This window comes from Cyprinus carpio, chromosome B18 (genome assembly GCF_018340385.1).
Source record: "Cyprinus carpio isolate SPL01 chromosome B18, ASM1834038v1, whole genome shotgun sequence".
Taxonomy (NCBI): domain Eukaryota; kingdom Metazoa; phylum Chordata; class Actinopteri; order Cypriniformes; family Cyprinidae; genus Cyprinus; species Cyprinus carpio.
The window spans coordinates 26,457,008-26,482,287 of NC_056614.1; the positions used below are offsets into that span (position 1 = coordinate 26,457,008).

At 35.0% G+C, this 25,280-nt stretch overlaps 2 protein-coding genes across 2 annotated transcripts; one reads left to right on the top strand and one right to left on the bottom strand.

Moving 5' to 3' along the window:
• Window positions 1-754: 754 nt before the first annotated feature.
• On the top strand, window positions 755-16,904 carry LOC109108930 (Golgi integral membrane protein 4-like). The gene is given in 16 exon segments (XM_042744622.1): window positions 755-1,329; window positions 4,233-4,307; window positions 4,580-4,629; window positions 4,880-4,933; window positions 5,063-5,205; window positions 5,318-5,402; window positions 6,219-6,302; window positions 10,295-10,450; window positions 10,546-10,785; window positions 12,034-12,290; window positions 13,054-13,130; window positions 13,258-13,322; window positions 13,857-14,045; window positions 14,226-14,294; window positions 14,384-14,470; window positions 15,397-16,904. Coding segments are annotated over 16 exon segments (2,058 nt in total). The 5' UTR covers window positions 755-1,043; the 3' UTR covers window positions 15,538-16,904.
• Window positions 16,905-18,998: 2,094 nt separating this feature from the next.
• LOC109108929 lies at window positions 18,999-24,570 on the bottom strand. The gene is made up of 7 exons (XM_019122042.2): window positions 24,351-24,570; window positions 22,783-22,909; window positions 22,587-22,680; window positions 22,369-22,496; window positions 21,714-21,856; window positions 20,831-21,028; window positions 18,999-19,797 (listed from the first exon to the last, which is right to left on the bottom strand). The coding sequence occupies exons 1-7, from the start codon at window positions 24,359-24,361 to the stop codon at window positions 19,686-19,688; spliced, it is 813 nt and encodes a 270-aa protein (XP_018977587.1). The 5' UTR covers window positions 24,362-24,570; the 3' UTR covers window positions 18,999-19,685.
• Between the last annotated feature and the right edge of the window lie 710 nt (window positions 24,571-25,280).

Sequence of the window (25,280 nt, forward strand, 5' to 3'; positions counted from 1 at the left end):
CCTTCTCCATCAGTTGCTCAGTTTGGCCAGCTAGAGGAAGAGTTCAGGTTGTTTCAAACTTCTTCCATTAAGCGTAACGGAGACTACATGCTTCTGTGACCCTTCAGTGAAGCAATTTTTTTTCTGAACTCTTCCCCAGATGTGTGGCTTGATGCGATCCTGTCTCTGATCAATACAGGCAGCTCTTTTGATCTCAGGGCTTGTTTTTTGCTCTGATATGCATTTTCAGCTGTTTTACCTTTTATTAAGACGTGTGTGCCTTTCCAAATCATACTCATTCAAATTAACTTGCCACACAGGTTAACTCTACTCGAAGTGAAGTAACATCTACAAGCAATATGAATGCTCCTTACCTAAATTTCAAGTGTCCCAGAAAAGGGCATAAATACTTATGAAATTGAATAATTTCAGTTGTTTTTTTTTTTCTAATAAATAATCAAAGTATTAATACAATTTATTTAATAAATGTCTTTATTGTCTAATGAATGCTTCCTTGCTGAATGAAAGTATTAATTTCTTTTATTTAACTAAATGAAAGGTGTTCAAAACGTAAGGCAATATTTTTTTTATTTTTTTTTACAATTTTAAAAAACAAGTTTTTCGTCTGCATTTTAAAATATGATCCGGACTGAGAATTTCCTCGCCTTCTAGACATTTTTGGAGACATTCTCAGGCACACGCCCCTCCCATCAGAGCGAATCTCTTTTGATTTACACGAACCTTGACCAATCACAGCAGCCGAATGTTTGTGAGGGGCGGGATTTCCTTCAGCTTCATCGCTGGATGATCTGCTGCAGCGCTAGGTGACACGTAACGAAAGGTGCGATTAGGCCGCTCTAAACTTCAGATAATTAGTAAAAAAGACTGCTTTTCTTTATGTAGAAAACCCAACAGAGCTTCGAGGACCGACTACAACCGTATTCGTCACTTTTTTAAATCTGTTGAATGCCTTTGGAAAACTTGGCGAAACGTGAGACTCTTGTAAACATTTCAGACAACGTTACACAAGTCGTCCGAGCAATTGTTCACGAATATAATGTTTCATGAGGAGTCCCGGAGAGGACGGAGTTGTTTCTGTACTGAAGAGTGAAGAGAAAAGCATTCCCGGGAAAGTTTCTGTGGAATCCAGGAGAGGAGGGAACATGGGCAACGGCGTGTGCTCCAGGAAGCAGAAGAAGATTTTCCAGTCTCTGCTGATGGTCACGGTGGTGTTTGGGATGATCTATGGGGGGATGTTTTCTTACGAGATGCACAAACAGCTGAAGAGGACAGAAGAGATTGCTGTGAAATACCAGCAGCACCAGGAGTCTCTTTCCGCTCAGCTTCAAGGTAAAATAAAACACACGTCGTCGCGATGACGTCACGGCGCAATAAACATTCTATAAACTTTGGAAAGTTGCAAGTTTTTGGCCAGCGAGCTCTGAAACATTATTTACTGTGAGTGACCGTCCTGTTGGCTTTTTGATGGTGGTGTTGTGGTTTAGTGGTTAAAGCTCTAGAGAGGTCATCAAACATTTTAGGTGTAAATCACGTAAAAGATTGGAATGTCACATGACACGATAGATGACATTTTTTGAGTGCATACTGCATACTGACTGTCTTCTCATGTTTCTGAAAGTTTCAAGACCTGTTCATAGACTGTTGTGGTGTTGTATAGTGCTTGAGAAAGCTCTAGGTTGGTAACCTGAAAGTCTGTTCAAATCATATAAAATAATGAATCCACAAGTTGTTAACTTGCTGACACTTTTTTGTATGTTTTCCACATTTATCTTTAGAATGAAGTTTAATAGAGTGGAGTGGGGGGTGGACGATGCACACTTTTAAAAGATAACCAAAGGATTTTTAGTTCAAACCATATAAAGTGATTCCATGTGGTAATGCACAAATTTCATCTTTTGCCTGACACTGATGCATATTTAAAGAAAGTATGCAACCCCTTTAATGCAAGTCATATTTTGCTGCAAATTCATATCTGTTGCAATTCACGCACAGTGAGGTGTATTTGAAATTGATCAAGAAAAAAAAAGGTTAGAAATTTTTGCTTTTTTTGTGTGTGTGTGTGTGTTGCTACTGCAGTGATTCCCTGCAGGCAGCTGCCGCTGAAGATGCTCATTTTTATGCAGAACATTTTGTTTGCAGCTAGCTTGTTTCAACCTGTGCCTAAAATCACAGGCTTTCATTCTATTGTCCCGCGGAGATGGGCTTCTCTGTTTGTCTGCCCGTCCAAGCTCAGTATGTTGCTGCTGAAAGGGCACGAAGAAATGGCCTTTGTCTTTAGATCTCAAGCAGATCTATGTTAAACTGCTGGAGAGTAAACTTTGCCATAAATGCTCAGGGCTCAAAAATTAGATTTTAACAGGTAATATGATGATAAATAAAATTGTAAATCTGTTGACTTTGTAATTCTTTTAAGTTAAGAACACACACACACACATTTAGTATTTAATTTTAGAATAATTATACAATTAATTATAATTTAAAAGTGATTTTTAATAAATGTTTCTATATTTATTCCATTTATATAGTTCATATTTGTCATTTTCTAGAATGCACATTTTCTAGTTCATATTTCTTTCTAGAAGCTTTTTTATATTTGTTAAATAAAATGTAAATATTAAATAAAATGTAACATTTAATTTTATTTTCCTTCCATAAAGACTTTTATAATATAGATGTGTAATTATTATAGAATTAATTATGCTTAATTGTGCATAATAATTTATAACAGTAATTTTTAATACTTATATAAATTAATTATATAAATATTATAGATTTTTACTATGGGCTTTAGCACGTGAGATCTTTAAACTCATGGGTCATTTATATCCTGAGCACATGTGCTTCCCATCACACAAACAATTTTATTTTTATTGTACCACTAGGAGGTCTTATGTTGAGACTGTGTTAGTCAGCTGTGATTACTGCCTTCAAGTCATAATCACTGCACAGCCTCTTTAATCAGTATAATCAATCAGTACTTGATGTGTCAGTAATGTAATGATAATTGTAATGGGAGGATACAAGACCAGGCGCAAGGGGTCGGAGGACGCAGACCATGACATCACTTTTTGAGAAGCAACCTACACTTCTGGAAAAACACAAATATGGGGAGGGAAGGCTCAGTCAGGCTTCATTTCCTGTGGCATTTCAGATTTTGGAGGAAGGCTGCTGTGCACAGCTCATGTTACATATAAAAAGTCAGTGCACTCTGAGAGCAGCAGGGGCAACTTTTCATTCTGATGCCATTAGAGAGAAATTAAGAGGGTCGAATGTGGCTCTCAACGGGTCAGTGGATCACATAGTGGAGAGAAAACCTTCAAAAATAGCTCAGCTCACTTTACTTTCTGACTGTGATTCTGCAAAAGCTGGTTGTTGTGGGGTATCTAGATTTTTTTTGTTTTCTTTTTTTAATTGTGTTATTTTTAGCATGTTATTTGCATGTTAACAGATGCTTTATAGTTTGCACAGTAAAATCATTATTTGCTTTGCAAAATGTAAAATTATTATTATTTTTTTTAATATAGCCACTACAGCCATACACATTCACACAGACTTTTTATTTTATGGAGGAAGTGGTATTATGGATTATAGACTGACATTTTGGTCAGAAGCAACAGCTTAAAGTTAAAATGCCTTGATGGATTTATTTTTATTTATTTATTTATCCAAAATTGAAACTTTTAAAAAACTTTTAAGTGACATAATTCAACTGATTTAGTGTTCTATTCACATAGGACACATTATTGTGTTCACAACACAAAGGTTTCAAGAGACAAAAACATAGCACTCATGGTGCTATATAAAAAAATGACACATGATATGACAAGACAGCCAAACATATTTGTTTGCAGTTTTGCATAGACCAGCAGGTAAAAAAAAATAACACCAACTGTAGCTAAAAGATAAGCAAAAAAATATCTAAATAACCTTTTATGGCACAAAACTGTTGGATGCATTTAAACATTAATGCTATCCACACCTGGTGATAAGAAATGTGACCGCTTTTATCTTGATTGTATTGTTGAAGGTGGTGAACGAGTGTTACATAAGCAGTGCTTTGATGGATGTAGCTGCGCTGCATTAGAGAGGATGAATTTAGAGATTACAATGCCTTACAGCACAGTAAAGCACAGAACAGAGTTGCTAAAAAGTTGCCTTTTACACTGAAGTTTGAGTATAGCTGTGTCAGCACACCAGTACCAAATCTTGTTCTCCCTCTTTCTTCCTCTCAGTTGTGTACGAGCATCGCTCCAGATTGGAGAAGTCTCTTCAGAAGGAGCGGCTGGAGCATAAAAAAGCCAAAGACGGCAAGTTTTTTTTATAATACATGACAGCATCCATGATTAATAGATGAAGAGGAAATTCTGAAGTGTAATGACATCCTGTAGCTTGCATGATGGATAAACTGGTGCAGCCCAAAGCCACTATGTCATGCCAAGTGTCAAGTTAATAAGATCCTAAGAGTATTCGGACACCCTTAAGCCAAGCGTTTAATGCATGACTGTCATTGCAGTGAGAACGAAATAATAGCATGCAATGCTTAATACCTGTAACACTTGTTTTTGCCTTTTCCTCACAGATCATCTTATGTATAAACTAGAGGCTCAGCAGTCTCTCAACAAAGAAAAGGTATGTTGTTTTGTGAGCTACAGCATAAGGGATGGTTTTCATAGAGTAAAAACTTGAGTTGTGAAACTGCAGGAGAAGTTTTTCAAGAGCACATGCTTTGCCCTACAGTCAAATACTCATCTGGTTGTTTGTATGCGAATAGCTCATATGTTTCTCGGATATAACAGCCTGTGGCTCTCTGGCATGGCATTTAGATGTGCAGTGATGGCTTAAAAAATGACCAGGTTTGTTTGTATTTGTTTGCTTACAGCAAGATGCCAGCGTCAGGTTTAACTCTCTGCATTCGCAGCATCAGATTTTGAAGGTCAGTGGGGAAAACACATCTACACAAAAATGGTGGTTTGTGATGTACTGTAAAATATGCATGCCTTTTCATCCCACAACAAACACAGATAATTCACTGTTGTGTGTCTGTGTGTGTGTTTACCATCAGAACCAGCATGATGACCTAAAAAAACAGTATTATGAACTACAAGAGCGACATCAGCTACAAGATGATGAACACAACAAGGCAATAGATGAACATAAACAGAGACACCAACAACATAACAAATCACCTGCACTCTAAAAGGTTGAATTTGAAGTCTAATGCACTCCTAATGACTGAATCTTAAGCTTCTCTTATTAACTCTAAGGAATTACAAGCTGCAGTCATTTCAGCTGACTCTCTTTTTCTCTTTTCTTCTGCAGACAATATATATAACCTACGTGAGGAGAACAAGCAGCTGAGAAAAGCTCATCAGGAAGTCTATGTGCAGCTTCAGGACACCAGGGTAAAGCCGAAAAGCACTATGGGTTTTGCTTTATATCAGCACAATGCTTCAGGTCTTTTTAGAGGAATAGCACAAAATGTGTTATGATTATTGGTATATTTAAGATGAATGGGTGAATTTTGTGAAAATATGTCTGTTATGGCAGCACTAAAATTCTCCAAAAATAAATACATGCAAACAGACAAACAAACAAACAAACAAAAAAGAATAAATAAAATGAGAAAATATGCATGTATGAAGTATGAAGAAGCTGAATGTTTTTTTTAAGGACCATTAGGAATTTTTAATTTGTTGCACATTTAAAGCACGTCAGTATAAAAATCCGTAGTTCGATTTATTTCTTTATTACTGTATATTTAAAAATAAATAATTATGTTTATTTGTTTAAAACATTCTAAATTAAATCAGTACTCCAAGTATTACAATGATGTAATTTTTACTATGCTTATATTTAAAGAATTACAATTACTTACCAATTTAAATAATGTTTGATTTTAATATATTACAAAGTAGGGAGTAATTGTTATGATTATGAAATAATTTCACATTGCAAAAAATATTACTGTTTTTCAAAGACTTTTTTTTTCTTTGTAACATATATACATCTATATATTTTTCTTTTGGTTTTTGAGGGGGAAAAAATGTCAATTTTCATGAAATTCACCTGATTAGAATTATATTTATTTATGATCCATGTTTCCCTGATCCATCTGCACATCATTCAGTTGTACTTCTACACACTATCCATACAAATATTCAGTGTGGTTTTCCTGAATGATTATATCTGAGCGTTGCCTGTGATGCTCCTTCTTGTAGCAACAGCACAAGAGCTTAAAATCTGCCCATGACCAGCTTGTGTTGACGCTGGAGGACCACAAGAGTGCGCTAGCTGCGGCCCAGGTTAGGGTGGGTGTGTGTGTAAATGTGCTTTAATCAGGTGGAGTATGTGTTTGCTGTGCATGCATCCTGCTGACTGAACAAACACTGTGCAGAGCACATCCTGTGGGAAATACAAGTCCAATTTCACATAGCTCATGTAAGCAGCTTGCAAATGGTGTGTATTTATTTCTGCACCCATATTAACAGGTTGCAGTAGTCTATGTAAGAAATGCAATGCTGTGTATTAGATTCATAGCTGAAAGTAGCATTTCAGGACTGAACCTGTTTTTGCTGCGAGAAAGATTAAATTTGCTAAACTTGGCAGAAAATATAGTAAACCTACTTATCAGCGTGATTATTTCCAATGTTTTGCACTTGAATAATTAGCCTACCTTTATAGTTGCCACTGCCATTATACCACACATATTTTGGTCAAGTCTACACGCAATATGTTTAATAAAAGTAAAATTATTTGCACGTTTTGTATGGTGCAGTTTAATTATCATTGTATGTAATATAATCATTGAATGCAAATGTAAAATATTGTATTTTTTGTACAAACATACACATAATTTTATATAATTTTTTTGAAATTTTAAATTAACAAAGATTTATTATAATGTTATTTTAGTATCATTAAGATATTATTTAAATTTTTAGATATATTTTTTATTAATATCGTTTTTTTCAGTTTTCATTTTAAATTTATTAAAAAGTTAATGTTTTATTAATTTTGTTCATTTGGGTTATATAATTGTATTTTAAAAAAAAAAAATCTGTTTTAGTTATTTTAATACATCAAATTGAATAAAATGAATAAAAAAAACATTTTATATTATATTTCACTTAACATTTATTCTTTATTTTATTTATGTTTTATGTTAATTTATTTTATAGTATTACGTAAAATTCATTTTCTTTATGGTTTTAATTTTAATTGACTATAATAACAAATAATATTATTTTTTAAAGAAAAGTTGTTTTCTTTACAGGGAAATGATTATTTTATTGTAATAAATATGAGATGCAAATTATATCGTATGCTATACTACTTAGCTCCAATGCATATTTTTCAGCCTTTTTTTTTTTTTTTTTGACCGGAATCATGATTTTTATACTGTCCCTATCCAAATAAATATCTAAATAGTTCAATTAAATTTTATATATTTATTTATTTATTTAATTTGTGTGTGCTATGCATTTTCATATTTAACAACATATACCAAACTCTATTGACATTAACTGTAGGCTGTGCATTTCCTGTGCAATTTGCATGAAAAATTTTATTTGTATGGCTTCGTCCCAAATCAGTTGCCTAGGAGTTTTTTTAGCAATTAGGATGCTGCCTATGTAGGCAGCAAGACAACTCCCTAGGTTTTGAATCAGAGCTAATATGTTAACCCAGAAATCATTTTGTTTTCTGCATAGCACCGCATATCAGTTATGCAGAGAAACTGCTGTCAGTGTGAAAGCAGCACCTGATCCTGCTGATACAGTTAGACTGCAGGCTGCTTGCTTGAGCTGTGTCAAACAGGCCTAAGCCTGCATTTCAAGTCCGGTCGCATTCCAAAAGGCCGTTGTCATCTCTCACACACACTCTCTTTCTTTCACTCGTTTCTACAGAACTTCTTGCCCTGGTTTAGTATGCTAAAATGTGCATGACTCTGACAAGCAAACATGCTGTACTTCCTGTTTACTCGCTCCATCTCTGCGGCTTTGTGAAAGCAGATGTACAGATGCTCGTTAATTAGGACTGTCACTATCTGCTTTCTCAGGATGATAGGGAAGGATGCTGGGAGGCAGTGGGTTTAACGAGTGTGTGTTTGCACTTGTTCTCCTTTCAAACCCACACATCCAGCGTGTTATTTTCCTTCCATATGCTGCCAACACTTGGCATTTAACCAGAAAAGGAAAAAAAAAAACAGGTACCCAAGTGAAGGAGAACTGGGTGAAAGAAAGGTTAGATTAGGTTAGATTAGTATTTGGCTAAGAATTGAAGGTGACATTTTGACATCATACGTTAGCATTGTGCAAATAACACCCAAAATTTTAGTAGCTCTTCTTCCCTCTAATTTGTTTTTGCATCTATTCTAATATTGCATGTCATGATTGTTTATTTGATGCACAAGAACTTGGAAAGATGTAGCATTGCATCTATTTTGAATGTTTAATATGTGAATATCTGAATCTTTTCAGACTTTTACACTTAAATTAAATTAATTCTAATTTTGAAACCAGTGCAAAACATATGCTATGGAATACTTATATATATATATTGTATTGTATTTTTGCAGTTAAATAAATGCAGTACAGACCAAAAGTTTGGAAACATTACTATTTTTAATGTTTTTGAAAGAAGTTTCTTCTGCTCATCAAGCCTGCATTTATTTGATCAAAAACATACAGAAAAAAATGTAATATTGTGAAATATTTACAATTTAAATAATTGTTTTTAAATTTATTATACTTTAAATTATCATTTATTTCTGTGATGCCAAGCTGAATTTTTAGGATCATTATCACATGATCCTTTAGAAATCATTCTAATATGATGATTCATTATCAAAGTTGGAAACAGTTCTGCTGCTTAATATTTTTTCAGAACATATGATACTTTTTAGGATACTTTGAGGAATAAAAAAAAAAAAAAAAAAAAAAAAGAAGCTATGTTTTAAAATATAAAATATTTTGTAATAACAATATACACTACTGGTCAGTAATTTGGGGGGGTCAGTAATTTTTTTGATTCTTTTTTTTTTAAATAAAATCCAATACTTTTATTCAGCAAGGATGTGTTAAATTGATAAAAAGTCATTACAGTAAAGAAAATATATTATTAGAATATATATTATTAGAATTTTTTATTTTTATTTTGAATAAATGCAGTTCTTTTTAACCTTTTATTCATCAAATATATTAGACAGCAGAACTGTTTCCAACACTCATAATAAATCAGAATATTAGAATGATTTCTAAATGATCATGTGATAGACTGGATGTTACATGTGACACTGAAGGCTGGAGTAATGATGCTGAAAATTCAGCTTTGCATCACAGGAATAAATTATTTTTTTTAAAGTATATTCAAATAGAAAACTATTATTTTAAGTTGTAATAATATTTCACAATATTACTGTTTTTTCTATAATTATAATTAAACAAATTCAAAAAACATTAAAAAAAGAAACTTCTCCAAACTATTGTACTGTACTTTATATATATATAAAATATGAATTACTATATAAAATTTAAATAAAACCCTCTTAATATATATATATATTGTATTGTATTTTTGCAGTTAAATAAATGCTGCTTTCTAAATATGCTTTTGAATACACTCTTTTAATTAAATTAAAAAGTTATTATAAATGTTAAATTAATAACTACAAGAAATAAATTAAAACCATTTAGTTTTTGTAATATTTTCTACATGTAAAAATATCTAAATAATAGGCTTTTGTACACATGCTTTCATTTTAAAAAGTATAAATATTAAATTAATAAATATTTATGAAATAATTAAATATTAAAAACATGTAGTTTTCTAGTATTTTTTCAATTACATAAGGTTTTTTAAGTAATTGAAAACATACTAAAATATACTTTTAAAGGTTTTTAGGTTATTTTTTAAAATGTATTTTTAAATTGTAATATAAATATTAATTGATTAAATATGCATCACATATTTAATCACAAAAATAAATAAGTAAATAAATTTAAAACCATGCAATGTAGTATTCTAGTGTTAAGTACAGTTCTCTTTAAGTTCTCAATGAATTATTTAAATAATTATTTCAATAGATTGCTCTGATTTTCTTTCTGTTCTTGGTGTCTTTCACTTATAATGGTCTTTAATCTCTCTTTCTCTTCTGCCTTGTGTCATGTTCTTGATTTCAGCCTGCTGCGTTTTTTGCCTGTTTCAGTTAACCTCCAAATATTTCGCCAGTGTATATGAGGCCTTCATTCTAAAGTGGGATGTTGTACTAAATGTGGTTGGTCTCGATGGATTACAGGTTCAGGTGGATGAATATAAACAGCTGAAGGAAACGCTCGATAAGATGCCCAGTCTGAGACATGCTGCAGGGCAGCCTCAGCCGCATGTAGACACTCAGCCCCTCCAGAACGGGAACGCAGAGGAGCTCCATCAGCACCAGGACGCTCAGCCAGAGGTAGTAAAGCTGTTTACCCATCATGTATTCAAAACTGAGGTTTTTCCCACTCGTGTCACTGGTTTGAATGGTCCGTCTCATGTGGATCTCGTCAGGCGGGGAGACATGACGAGGTTGAGAAGCCTCAGCCACACCACGGGGAGGAGGATGGAGAAATGGGAGGAGCTGAGGAGAGGAGAAGAGAGCTGGCAGAGGAGGAGATGGAGCAGGCCGGGCAGCCACAGAAACTGGAGGAGGAGTTTGATGTGGCGCATAATGAAGTGGAAGAGGAGGAGCCACAGGCCAACCAACCAGATGAAAATGCGCTGGAGAGGGAGCAACGTCACGCTCATGAGGTCAGCACTCAAACATTAGAGCAGGGATGCCCAAATCAGGGCCCACAATGACCTTTGATTTAGCTACATTTCAAAAGGGGGGAAATAGGAAAAAACCAAACAAACAATTAACTGATATGTGTGAATGCATTTGCAAATACTTGATATATAACCTGATCATTTGCAATAATGAGTAAGTAAACAGTCCATTGTTTGGCTGTGGGGGTATTTCAGTATTAGTAATAAACATTTGCTATATATATATATATAGTTTAAAAAATTTTGTTTTTAGTAATTTTGTGTGGTTTTTAAATATTTCTATTAAGCTTTTATTTCCTTTTATTTCAGCTTTAATTTTAGTTATTTTAGAAATATAAAAAATATAACTTGTGTTTGATTGTTTTCTGGTTTTTATCGTGTTTGTTATACTTATATTTTTTAATTGTTTTTGCCATGAAAATAGCCTTAGATGCTGACATGGCATTAAATAAATATATACTTCTACTACTAGTTATTTTAGAATTGTTTTTTTTTTCAGTTAGCTGGCAAGGCAACATTTCTAATATTCATTTAAACTTCTGAAGTTTTTCAGTTAATATTACTGAGGAAAAACATGCCATTGAAGCATTTCTTATTTATGCTTCTAATTTGTCTTTTTGCTTTAATAGTTTTTGTTTTATGTTTATATTGAAATGTACAGAAAATTAAGCAGATTTCAATATAATGCAATATTTAATTTAATAAAATATTCACTTTTGTTCAAAAGCTTGCGGTTTTGAAAGAAGTTGATCAAAAATACAGTAATTTGAACTGTTTCTATATGAAAATATATTACAATGTAATTTATTCCCGTGATGCAAAGCTGAATTTTCAGCATCATTACGCTAGTCTACAGTGTCACATGATCCTTCAAAAATTATTCAAATATGCATTGAGTTGCTCTAAAAATTTGAAATATAAATCTTTTGTAACAATAAATGTCTTTATTATCATTTTGATCAGTTTAATGCACCCTTGCTGAATAATGGTATTCATTTCTTTAAAAAAAATGAACACACATACTGACCCCAAACACATTCTTAGCCATCATAATGTGCTGTTCTAAAGGTTAGGCAACCAAATAATTCTGTTTTATATTTGTGTGCTATATGTTTTTGTGCCTATTATGAATATTGACCTTAGCCAATACTCCATTCCTGCATTATCCTTCAGTTCAGTCTGCATTCTCTTTCTCAACATAAGGCCCTCACTCTTCTGTTCTTCCCCCAGGTGGCGCCAGCTGAGGCTCATGCGCAGGTGGAGCGGGTGAAGTCAGCGTACGAACAGCAGAAGGAGCAGCAGCGTCTGGCTGCACAGCTGGCGGAGGAGCGCAGACAACTGCACCTGCGCCAGGAGACCCTGCAGAAACAGCAGCTAGAGCAGCAGAAGGAGAGAGAGGAGAGGCTGCGTCTGCATAGAGAGAGAGAAGAACAGCAGAACAGAGAAGCTGATCTCAAAGAGCAACAACTCCAGCAAGAAATGCTCCGGTCAGACACCCTCCCTTAAGTTATGCAGTTATTCATTTATTTCAAAAACCATTACTATGAAAATGTAAATAAAGCAAAAAAGCTGCTATGAGAGATTGTTTGTTGCAGTGATTTCACCAAGGATTGTGGGCATATAATCACTGAAATGGGTGCAACAGCAATTTATTGTTTAAATAATATACATTAAATGAGTCAAAGACAAGACGCTCCATATTGGTAGCCACATCAAATAAAATGTACAAAAGTGATTTCACATACATGAAAGTATATTAAAGGCAAGTAATGTGTCTACTTTAAATTTTCAAATAACTGTGAAAATAAAATGTCAAAATATGGATGAAATAATGTTCCGTCATCATTCAGTGTAACAGATACATTTATGTAATTTCTGTCCTGTGCTTATAAAATAAGAAAAAGAAAAAGTGATCATAACTAAATTTAATTATATTTTAAATAAGTCGGAAGTCGTGGCCTAGTGGTTAGAGAGCTTGACTCCTAACCCTAAGGTTGTGGGTTCGAGTCTCAGGCTGGCAATACCATGATTGAGGTGTCCTTGAGCAAGGCACTGAACCCCAAACAATGTAAACAATTACATTCATTTTGAACAAAAATGGCAAAAAAAAAAACTGTTCCAGTAAGCATTTTTCTGCATTAATGAATAATGTGTGTTCACTGGCTTTTTTACAGTTCATTTCACAGATATCCAAGCCAGGAAACTGCAATGGTTTATTTTGTAAGTTCTTTTATTTTTTGTATTAATCAGGAAAAAGGCACAGTATGAAAACATGGATGCTGATATAGTCCAGGGAGAAGAAGATCCACAGATAGCGGAGGAGAAAGGTGACCATTCATGTGCTTTGATGATGTCACAGCAGTGCTACTTTTACTCAAAAAAAGGTCTTCTTCAATGTTTGGTGATATTTAACTACCTTTGCATTATATTTTTATATTTCTCTGTTATTTGTAGAGGAGAATGTGCACCATGAGGAGCCAAGGCAAGATGAAGCAGAGCATGTTCATCAGGAAGATGAGGTGTGTTAACTTATGTTATTGTAAACACATATACATGCACCAGTGTTCAAAAATAGGGCTAGGTTTGATTAGGTCCTTAAAGCGATGGTTCACCCAAAAATTAAATTTTGATGTTTATCTGCTTACCCCCAGGGCATCCATGATGTAGGTGACTTTGTTTCTTCAGTAGAACACAAATGATGGTTTTTAGCTTCAGGCGTTGCAGTCTCTCAGCAGTACAGTGCTTGGTAATGGTCACAGAATCTATGAGAGAAAAAAAACATGCACAGAATTTTTCATTACCAAGCACTGTACTGCTGAGAGACTGCAACAAAAAAATCATAATTTGTGTTCTACTGAAGAAACAAAGTCACCTACATCTTGGATGCCCTGGGGGTAAGCAGATAAACATCAAATTGTAATTTTTGGGTGAACTATCCCTTTAACACGGACACTGATAAAATGTTTTGTTTTTTAAATATTACTTACTGTATTTCTGTTTTAACCCAGTGTGTGTGAATGTTTGAACTGATGATAAATATGTTAATTTTACAGCATCCTGTAGTAGCAGATGTGGATCCGGAGGACGACCCCAACAACCAGGGGGAGGATGAGTTTGAGGAGGCGGAGCAGCAGCAGCCCCATGAGGAAGAGGAGGAGGAAGAGGCGGCACCTGTTGGCCACCCCGACATGCACCTGGCCGTTGAGAATCAGCACCAGCCGCCCGCCGATGAGCAGCTGGTGGTAAGTGACCGTGTTTAATATGCAATATTTGTCTGTGCATGAAGTTCCACACTTTTTTGTATAAAAAGAAAAGACTTGAGAGGAGTATGCATTGATTTAGTTTGAAAATTTTTACTGTTTTTGACATTATTTAATATGCAGCTTAGAAAGTCTGAAATGAGTTTTGTGCATTTTGTGCAGATGGCTGGAAACCCAGACCAACAGGAAGATGCTCTGGATGAGCAGTACCAGGAGGATGGAGATGATGAGGTTGGGTAACGCATGCAAATGCACACACAGTCCTAAAACAAATACGAATTGTTATTTGTTCTCTAACTGTAATGGGTTTCTCTCTCCAGGCCCAGGATGAGCTGGTAGATAATCAGAAGCGTCAGGCGGTGCGGGAGGAAGAGGGAGACCCGTATAATGAGGAGAATGGAGAACAGGTACGAAGGATTTATATTTTGAGGCTTGTTGAGTACAGGTGTGCTGTTAAGTTTCTAAGTCATCAGATTCACACCTTGCAACAATGCAAGGCAACTGCATTATAAAAGCACACCATAACAACCTAGTAATGCTCGAGTTATATATTATATACATTACAAATATTTTTAACTGGTTAAATATTTTATTTATAGTGGGTACTAGATGTCCCACTTTGACAGTAATGTTTATGTATGTTTGAGGAACTTTTTGATTGTGTTATTTTTTCACTCTTTGTATGTGGGGTAAGTTTTTTTTTTTTTGCATTAAATTGATTAAATGTGACAATAAAAATATTCACAGTATTACCAGTTTCAAAATCTGAACATTTGATTATCATAAAATCCTAGAATAAATATTTCAAGGATTCTATATAATTGTTAATGACATAAATGACCAACTTATTGTTGAGTATCTAAAATAAGCAATAATTTTGTTTCTTGTCAAAAAACGTTAATATTTTCTGAGACTGTTCAAACACTTTATGGTCTCTGTCGCTGCAATGTATCACAGATAGTGATGTAGTGCTCACATGTGTACGTTTTCACTTCTTCTTTTGTACAAGCTGCTGCTGTAACTGTAGACTGGTGGCAGCGGCACAGTTGGGTGAGTCAGATCGATTGCAGCGTCCTCAACGGTGTCCAGTTACTACCATGAGTCCATCCTCCATTTTCACCTCATCTCTTAGATTCAGGGAATGTTTATTCACATCTGTGCGCTTTAAAATAGAAAGGTCACCCAGTATTTAAAATATGTCATAAAATATGTACTCACCCTCATGTTGTTCCAAACCCATCACTTACTTTTTTTCAGTTAAACAGAAATTTGAAGTGGTTCGTAGCAAGCTACCATATTTGAATATTTTCTTTCTTTCTGCGTGTCTGTCCAGGATGAGGCCAGAGATCAGGATGTAGCGGTGAAGCAGGATAATCAGCCCGCCCAGCGTCCCGACGAGGATAACTACGAAGAAGATGAGGAGGATGAAGAAGGCAACGGTGATAAACCACCCAATCCCAGGGCAGAAATGTGAGGTGATTGAAAAGAAGGACAGCCAGCTGTTTGGATTGGGTTTCCCACCCAATATTCTTAAACATTGTGCCAGAAACGGCTCTGTTGGGTCCTGATGAATAGTAAACCGGTTTCACTTCCGGTCTGTGTGACTCTGAAACACCCAACCACTTAAAGACCAAACGCCCTGCTGTCTACCTTTACTGTACATCTGTCTATTGATTCTCGTGAATAAGTTCCATTTAAATGCGTTTGATTTCTTCGACTGGATGATGAATCTGAAAGCACAGATTTTAATCACCAGAAACTCTTGCACTGAAAGTTTTGCCAAGTGCCATTTTTTGGTAACTTGTGCTCCACATGCAAGATATATTCCATCTTTGAAGTGAAACAGCCTTATTTTAAAAGTTAAGACTGATTTTGATGGACAGGCAGCAGTCACCAATCAGCACCTGGCCCCGCCCAAACTTATGGTGTTAATTCATCCATCTTGATGATGAATAATTCAGGATGGGTTTGGCAAGATGCTTGGGTCAATAGATGTCACTACATGAATGTTTACATGTAATTCAAGCAGATAACTGTAGCTGTCAAAAGCTCAAGTTTTTAAAAGTTACTGTATGTGTTTATTCACCATAGCTGAATTATGTGCTGCCTAGACGTGAACCAAAATCATTCAGTTAAATACTGATATTCATCTGCTTTTCACTAAGTGCCTCGTAGAGTTTATAAAAAAAAATGTTGCCTATATTGCCAGGATGAATCAGTTCCTGAAATCTTTGTCGAATGTCTCTGTTAAGGAAACACATTTTTGTAATTTTTTATTTTTGTTTGTTTTTGATCTGTCAACTACTATTCTAGTATGAACTAGTACTAGTGCTACTGGACCTGGTCCTCGAAATCTTACTGTCACTGTTAGACTTTAACATGACTTTAGGCAGCAGAGAAATTAATGCCACATTAAAATGAGAATTAAGACACTATTCAGATGTAAATTTTTAATATGTGATGAGTAAACAAAATTGCTGGATTAGCTTCCTCAAAATGATTTTTTCTGAATGTATGCTAAATCACTACAATATTGAAAATTTGTATTTATTTTGTCTTGTATTTACTTTTCTTTTTATACCTTATGAAAAATGGAAATCTTTTGTCACTTTTTTTTTTCCGGGATGCATAGGATTTTTAGATTTATTAGCTGATGTAATATTGGTAATAAACAAGCTTTCCTGTTAAGTGTTCAGCTTTAATATTTTATATTTAAAATAAATATCTGTAGTTGTATAGATTGTTTTTCTCCCAAGTTTTGTAAAAGGAAATCAAATATAACTTTTTGTGCTGTTTTGATGATGATGGCCATGTGAGTGGAATAAAAATTTATTTGAAGGATTTAATGCTCATCCTCTTTTAATCATGCATAAAGTCTGGCGGGCACACTGGTGTTTTGATGTTTGGTGACCTTGAGCAGAGAGGAAAAATCTCTTCGTCTGACATAAATTTAAAAATAAACCCAAAGCAAAATAACACTGCTTTCATCCTGCAGTTCCTGGAAGACTGATGAGAAGCTGCGGTAAGTGACACAGAGGGACAGCTCTGCAGTTCTTCAGTCAGAAGAATGAGAGCTTTAGATGAAATAGTCCAACAAGATAAACTGAGATCATCCCAAAATTTTATTATGATTAATCGTATCCAAAATAAGTTTTTATGTAATATGTGTGTACTGTGTATATTTATTATGTATATAGAAGTACACACACACATACGTATCTATTTTGAAAATATTTACATGTTTATATTTTTTATAATTTACATTCTGTATAAATATATTTAATATAGAAATTTTCTTAAATATGCACATGCGTGTGTGTATTTATATATAGATAATAAATTTACCTAGTACACATGTAAAAAAACAAAAAAAAAACTTATTTTGGATGCAATTAATCGCGATTAATCGTTTGACAGCACTATATATATATGTATGTATAGCCTTTTTGATTTTCTGGTGTTCAGTGCTACGATCATATCTGCACTGTGTTCATTTTGTTTGTCAGGCAGCTGTGAAGAATCCTTTTGGAAACGCTGCAAAAAATGCTCTCTGTAGGGAAGCGGTGTTCTGTTGCTGACAAACAAAGCTGCTTCACAGATTTAATAAGCTGTATAATTTTGTCAGATCTCTATTTTCTCTGTTCTCCGCTTTGTTTGTTCTCAGCTCGGGTTTCAGCGGCGCTGAAACTGACACCAAAATTAAAACAAAACACTGAAGCGCATATGAATAAGTGATCGCCGCTGAAATTCACAGGACAATGGCGGGTCATGAATGGCTACTGAATGTGTATAAAGCCGTAAAAAATACGCGGAGGTTATAGCCAGTGTGTGAATTATGAAAAGTCTTTCAAGAGGGTTTTCTTTTTTTTAAATATTTTTTGGGGGGTTTATGTCACACTCAAAGCGTCCCAGATAGCACACGTAGCATGTGCTGTGTACAAACATCTGACAAACACCTGTAAGATGTCAGTTTTACATACATTCTAAATCATAACCATCTTAAAGACACCTATTTGATATGAAATGTCCTATAAACGTATTGCAGATGAGCAAACACTCTAAAAATACGTCTACCAGATGTCAAATAGATGTCTCCGTGATGTACGTATGCTATCAGGGGTCAGTAAGCTAAACTTCAATTATCTAAAAGATTCATGAACAAAACTTAAGGTGATTGTGATTTAATTGCGCTAGTGGTTGCGACAGGTAAACCATGAAAAAATAACTTTTCTTGTTCCCTTTTTTTAACGTTTGTAAACACTGAAATAAAGTTGGCAGCAACTTCTGGTTCACGGGGACTTAAAAATTGTACACGATTTGTGCTCTTATCTGATAAAAAACTAGTATGTATGACCATGATGTAGCCTACAAATGTTAACTCGAGTGGATGATACAAATGCGCACTGTTAATGTACATAGTTTAATTGTGCTAGGGGTTGCGACTGGTAAAACTTAAATAAAAGATATAAAAATAGTAAATTAAAAAAAAAAAAAAACCTTGTATATGCACATAATCTGTACCTTGATTATATATATTAAAACTTTGTATGTTTAACCATGACGAAAAAAAAAACCTTAACGTGGCTTAATGTATTAAAATAGTGTTTTAAAAATGCCAAACTCAATAAACATTATTAATAAATCATACTATGTACTGTACAGATATGAGCCCATAATACAAATAGGCCTAAAATGTGTTTAATTACACATTAAGAGTTTTTCTCCCATAGAAAACAGTAATGAGGAAAACGCTTAACGTGGCTTATAGCATTAAAACTGTTTTTAAAAATACCAAACTTAAACATCATTAATAAATTACAATTAATAAATCATTAAGCCATGTTAAGCGTTTTCCTTAACGTGTAATTACACACATTGCCTTGGCATTCTGAGCTCATCTGCTTGTCTGTACATAGTACATATTATTAATAATGTGTTTGCTGAGTTTGGCCTTTTAAAAACACTGTTTTAATGCATTTAATGCCTTTTTCACACTAAGCGTTTTAGAATGTCCCACCATGATGTACAAAACAAGGCCAAATTTTTCCTACCCAACCACTGTTACAGTTTAAATTTCAATCTAAGATATTGTTTCAACTGTTCAGTCCATGAGAACATGAAACACGTGCTGTGACATCATCAGTTATCTGCTACTAACAGTGTCTCATGACTGTATCTGATTTAATCTCTGTGTTTCTTCTTCACACACTGCCAGCCGGGCATCAGGAGATACCACCCAAGAACAGACGTGTCTGTCAAAACAGTCCTCAGGACAAAGTGTGAACCGAATAAAGGGTTGGCTGGTCATTGAGCAACCAAATAGCCTGAATTACATGCAGCACGAACAGATGCCTATGATCCTTTCTGTGAGTAGCTGTTAAAATGTTTGATAAATAGTCCTTTCTCATTTATATCTCAGATGCTGCTGTCTGAAGTCAATGCAGGTTTATTTTGAGTACATGAAATGTGAAGTAAAGGTACAAAAATTAGCCATATAAATATATTTTTAACAGCTTAAATGAGTATATACACAGCTATTATACAAGTGCATTCATGGAGTTTTCAGTTCACTCTGCCAGTACAGTACACTGGATCTTGGCTTCAGGTTCATCTGTTTCAACATCAGAGAATGGTACAAAATCTGGACGCTGACGGTGAAGAGGGAGGCACGGAATCTTCCAGTAGCTTTGGGATGCCATCCAGAACTTGGAGTTTTGGCAAACAAGAGAACACACTGCAGAGGAAACGAATCTCAAGGTTAGATTAGACAGACATAGAAATGATTCTCTTGGCTCTCTTTGAACCCTTGGAATGATCTATTACATTCTTGGTCAGCTCTTTTTTTAGTAAATTATGATATTATCTTCTGCCATAGCTATTAACTTGGGACATAATGTGAATTTGGAGACAGATGCTGTATGGCTTTTTAGATTAATTAAAAGCTGTAATTAGCTGATTAGGTTTAATCAGTCTGCTTTTTGACAGCAAGTTATTAAAAGCTCAGTGGTGTTCTTCTATATACTCTTGTGAAAAAAGAACACTCAGCTGCATTGAATGTGCACATGTAGTGCACATCAAATCTTAAAAGTATATTTAAAAAAATCTACTTGCAGATAATATAATATGAATTAAATAAAAGGCAACTTAAGTGTACTTAAAGAAGACTTCCATGGCTAGGTTTCATTACAAACATAAAAACATAGTTCACCCAAAAATTAAAATTTTGTCATCATGCACTCACCCTCAAGCTGTTCCAAACCTGTACGAGTTATGTTACTGTGTGAAACATAAAAGATATTCCGATATTGTCAATAACTAATTACTGGTAGCCACTGACTCCCATAATATGGAATACTATGGAAGTCAATGGCTACCAGCAGCTCTTTGGTTACCAACATTTTTTTCAAAATATCTTATTTTGTGTTCAACAGAAGAAAATTCTTATAGATTTGGAACAGCACAACACAACCAAAGAAATTACATAGAACGATGTACTTAAAATCCTACTTAATTTGGGTCAAAAACACTCTTAAGTTCCTCTAATTGCATTTAATTAAAATGTAAATTATAATACATTTTATTTTAATTTCTAATAACATGCAATAAAGTGTCTGAAAGCATTACATTCAGTTCACTCTTAAGTTTGTTATTTTTAAAAAATAATATTTCTGTAATAAGTACTCTTTTGTGTCAGCATGCTGACACACACTTCTTTTTAACAAGGGTATAACTTAAAGAAACATCATTTAGCTGTGTATTCCTCTCACCGTGAGCGGTAGTCCTCCAGAAACTGGCAGGGGTTGCGTTTGAGGGTCAGAGATCGGAGCGGTGTGCTCCTCAGCAGGGACAGTTCGCCCAGAGAGGAAATACTGTTTTCAGACAGGCACAAGTGCTGGATCTCAGGAACCTTTGGCAGCTGACGAATGGACGTCAAGTTATTCCGGTGAAGATTCAGGATTTTACATCTGCAGCAAATGCACATTCTCAGTCAAGTTTTGCTAGTAATATGTCACAATGCTCTACCTCATATACACAGATTGTATTATTGTCATTGCACTAAAGAAGACAAAACAGTAAAGCAAGCAGGATTAATGTCTAATTATCTAGTGTCCAAATAGCCACTGTAATTTACTAAAAAAATATATATATTTTTCATATTTAGTTTTCGCAAGAAAAAAAGCACAAAATTCCAGAAATCGTGTCCAGAATATATGAAGGACAAATAAATTTAAAAAAATCATTTTTCCCCCCACAAAACTTTTGCAATGCAAAAGAAAATTTGCAATGCAAATTTAACCATCTATCAGTAAGACCCATATTCAAATAAAATGATGCGTGTTGATGCTAATACATTATTAACAGCTTCCTTCTTACTGTAAAATAAACTCGTCATATGAGATTACAGCACGCAGCTAAAGTTGCACTACATGTATTTTTACACAGCCATACACACTGTTACAAAACAACCAATGCAATATAATAGGACAGATCAAGAGGAGTTTGTGTTATATGGTCCACACAGACCACAAAGCAGATCTCCATCTAAACTCACTTCCAGTGCCAGCAGCAATCTATCTTTCAGTTGTTATAGTGTAGAGGTATGAGAACATCTATCTTTCAGTTGTTATAGTGTAGAGGTTAGTTTGCTACCTTGGCAGTCTGACAGCGCTGAGATCTCTCAGTGCGTTGTCCACCAGCTGCAGACGCTCCACCCGGATCAGTCTCCTCAGGATGCGGATGAAGTTCTCCAGCTGGTACGGATCTCCTAAGTCCTGATAAGACAAGTTCAGCACCTGGGGTCACAGAGACAGAACCGTAAACGCAATACGAAGATAACCAGCTGGTCGCTAGACAGATATCGAGATCTGTGTAAGATTTTTTTGTGTGTTTTTGAAAGGCTTTTATGTTCACCAAGTCTTCATTTATTTGTTAAAGAATCGAGTAAAAACAGGAATATTGTGAAATATTATAACAATTTACTGCTGTTGAAGATATGAATATATTTAAATTAATATATTTTAAAAAGTAATTTATTCCTGTGATCAAAGCTGAATTTTCAGCAAGTCTTCAGTGTCACATGATCTTCAGAAATCATTCTAATATGCTGATTTACTGCTCAAGAAACATTTCTGATTACTATCAATGTTGAAAATAGTTGTGCTGCTTTATATTTTTTGTGGAAAATACATGACACATTCATTTAGGATTTTTTTGATGAATAAAAAGAACAGCATTTATTTTTAATAGAACTCAATAAAAATATTAATTACTTTAAAACAGATAGATAGATAGATAGATGTCTCACAACACAGTTCTCCCAGTTCTCCTGGAGTCTCTCCTCCCATTTCTGTCCTTCATCCTCCCTCCTCTTCCTCCTGCCTCCTCTGAGAAATATGTCTTTACTGTTAACGGACAGCTCGTCTTCAGCAGGCCCTGTTTGACGGTTGTTGTGTGTTTTGTGATTGTATTACGGTAACACTGAAAAAAGATCTAAAAGAAGGGTGACCCCGAATGACCTCTCACCCTCTCTGACCCTGGGGCAGGCGAGCTGGTCTCCACGCACATCATGCTCCTCTAGCCAGTGCCACGAGGCGAACCTGAACCGACTGGATGGCAACTGCATGGAACAAACACAATGACAGCACTCAGTGTTCATATAGACAAGTGAGCTGTCAATCAAACCACACGACACTTCATGAATGACTCTGAATTGACTTACTGGAGTGGCAACAATGCCAGAGTCTGGAGTCAGTTCCACAGAGAAAGGAGTGTGTGTGTCGCTTAACTCAGAGTAGTGCGAGTGAGACTTGGGAAAACTCTCACTGCTGGTGTTCACTCCAGAGGAACTAGAGCGAGAGCCATTAACAAACATTACAGAGGCCTAATGCTTAAAGGGATAGTTCACCCAAAACTGAAAATTAGCCCAGGATTTATCCTTAGCATGTCTGACATTCCTCTTTCAAACGAACACAATTGTAGTTGTGTTAAAAATTGTCCTGGCTCTTCCAAGCTGTATAATGGCAGTGAATGGTGCCCCTGTTTTTGAAGCTGAAAAAAGTGCATCCATCCATCATAAAACTACTCCACACAGCTCCGGGGAAAACAGGGACACCATTCACTTTTTTTGGTGGTTTTTTTTTTTTGCCTGTTTGTTGATGTTTTGTTAATTGTAATCTTGTTATGCTCTTTAAGTTGTAATTGTGTTTCATTGTAAGGACCCCCTCGAAAACGAGATTAATTATTAATCCTAATAAATTCTAATAATAATTCACTGCCATTATAGAGTTTGGAAGAGCCAGGACAATTTTAAATTTTTGTCTGTCTGGAAGAGGAATGTCAGACACGCTAAGGATACCCTGAGGGTGAGTAAATCATGGGCTAATTTTCATTTTTTGGGTGAACTATCACTTTAACAGAGATCACAGTCTGAAATCTTAAGTATTTTAATCACAGTTTAACAATATATTTCTAGCTATTAGTGAATGTTCATTTATAATGGAGTGTAACCAACAAATTTAAATACAAATATTTAAATACAATAATAATAATAATAATAATAAAATCGCACAAATAGAGACAAGTACTTGTTTGTATCTCAAAACCTAGTGAGCTGACTATCTAGAAGGCAGAGAGTAATATATTACTTGAACATGTTTATAAAATTCAAGATGTTAACCATATGTTGCCCCAGTGTGCTGCCTATGTAGGGCGCTCAGCAGGTTTTGAGACACAGCCTGTGTGTAACGAGAGCCTGCGCGTCCTTACATCCGCTGTGCTGAGCTTCTGGTGTGGATTACCGTGAACTCTGCACCCTGATCTGGATTAAAGCCACCCACGACACCCGAGCACAATATATCAGAACATTTTAGTTTCAGCTCACATCTTAACGCTGTTAATGGCTACTGATTATGCAGTATGTCATGTGAAACTGCTGCCTGTAAATGTGCATTATTTTACAAAGTATTTACAATAACATATAACACTTGTAACACGGCAATCGTTTATATAATGTGTTTATAACCGTGGCAATATCGTAATAATTTATTTTTAATCCATTAATAAATTATACGTTAAGTTCGATCTGCATGTTCCAGTGGTAATTCCACTGTCTATGGGTAATTCCCATAAATTGTGCAGAAAAGTATACCAGCAGTCTTCTAAAGACGATTAAAGCAGAGAAATCGAAATTAAAAGCCATATGAGTAGGCTACGCGTTTCTTTTCGGTTCCAGACAGTATTCAGAAATAGTGCTCCATATTAGGATATATTTTTCAAAAGTGTTCCTACCTTTCGGACATGTCCTTTGGTTCTGACAGATCCCTTTGGCATTTGACACTCAGTGAAGTGAGTTATTTACAAGGAATATAGTGCGGTTTCCCATTGATGCTGGATGAATAGCGTGCTAAAGTGCGACAGGTGAGTGTGAGCTCTGCGCATGCGCGGTTTCACTGATCTGCGCACCTGAGGTCAGTCAGGGCATCACTGTGTCTAAGGTTGCACTTCAGTGACTTTTGGAAAATGCTGTTTAGCTGTGAAATGTTAATATATAGGCTAGCTGTATCCCTTTTATGCTGTAAATATTTAGCAGTAAAAAGCAAAGCCGAAACCTTGAATTGATATAGGACATGCTATTACAATTAGTCACGCTAAACAAACAAGCAAATAAATAAATAAATATCCACCGAATCTTCTTGCAAATTACGTCGATGCGCCAGTCGGTGGCGACAAGTGACCACTTTTTTGAGTGAATCATTTAATATTGCAATAAACCGATTCGTTTACAACACTGATTAATTTAGAAACAATCACAGGAAACAATACAAGTGAGTGGTTTATGAGCGAGTCATTGAATCATTTATTCAAACGATTCATTCAAACACAACTGTTTTCTCAGGCAATTTGGGCTTGTGAGATTAAAAATGTTTGCAATTGTATTTTATTAAGTAATTACATTTTTGTTTTACTGGTTACATTTTGCTAGAAAAACAAAATTAGCAGCAAATAATTAAAGAGCATATTACGTAAGGATCATATATACACAAAAGGCCAAACTAACTTATTTTATTCATTTATTTGCCTAAGTTTACTGTATTCCTCTCCACAGGTTAAGGTCATTAATTATTGTTGTGTTCAAGAAATGAACCAAACAGAACTCCAGCTTCAATCGGGCGGGTCACAGCAGTGGTCATCAATCAGCAGACTGTGCTTGGACTTCAC

What these genes read in the sequence shown, in the direction of transcription:
- LOC109108929 (XM_019122042.2), bottom strand. An exon ending in CTGGCATTGTTGCCACTCCA is followed by an intron (nt 22,681 to 22,782) that starts GTAAGTCAATTC and finishes TGTTCCATGCAG; the next exon opens with TTGCCATCCAGTCGGTTCAG. An exon ending in CTGCCCCAGGGTCAGAGAGG is followed by an intron (nt 22,497 to 22,586) that starts GTGAGAGGTCAT and finishes ACCGTCAAACAG; the next exon opens with GGCCTGCTGAAGACGAGCTG.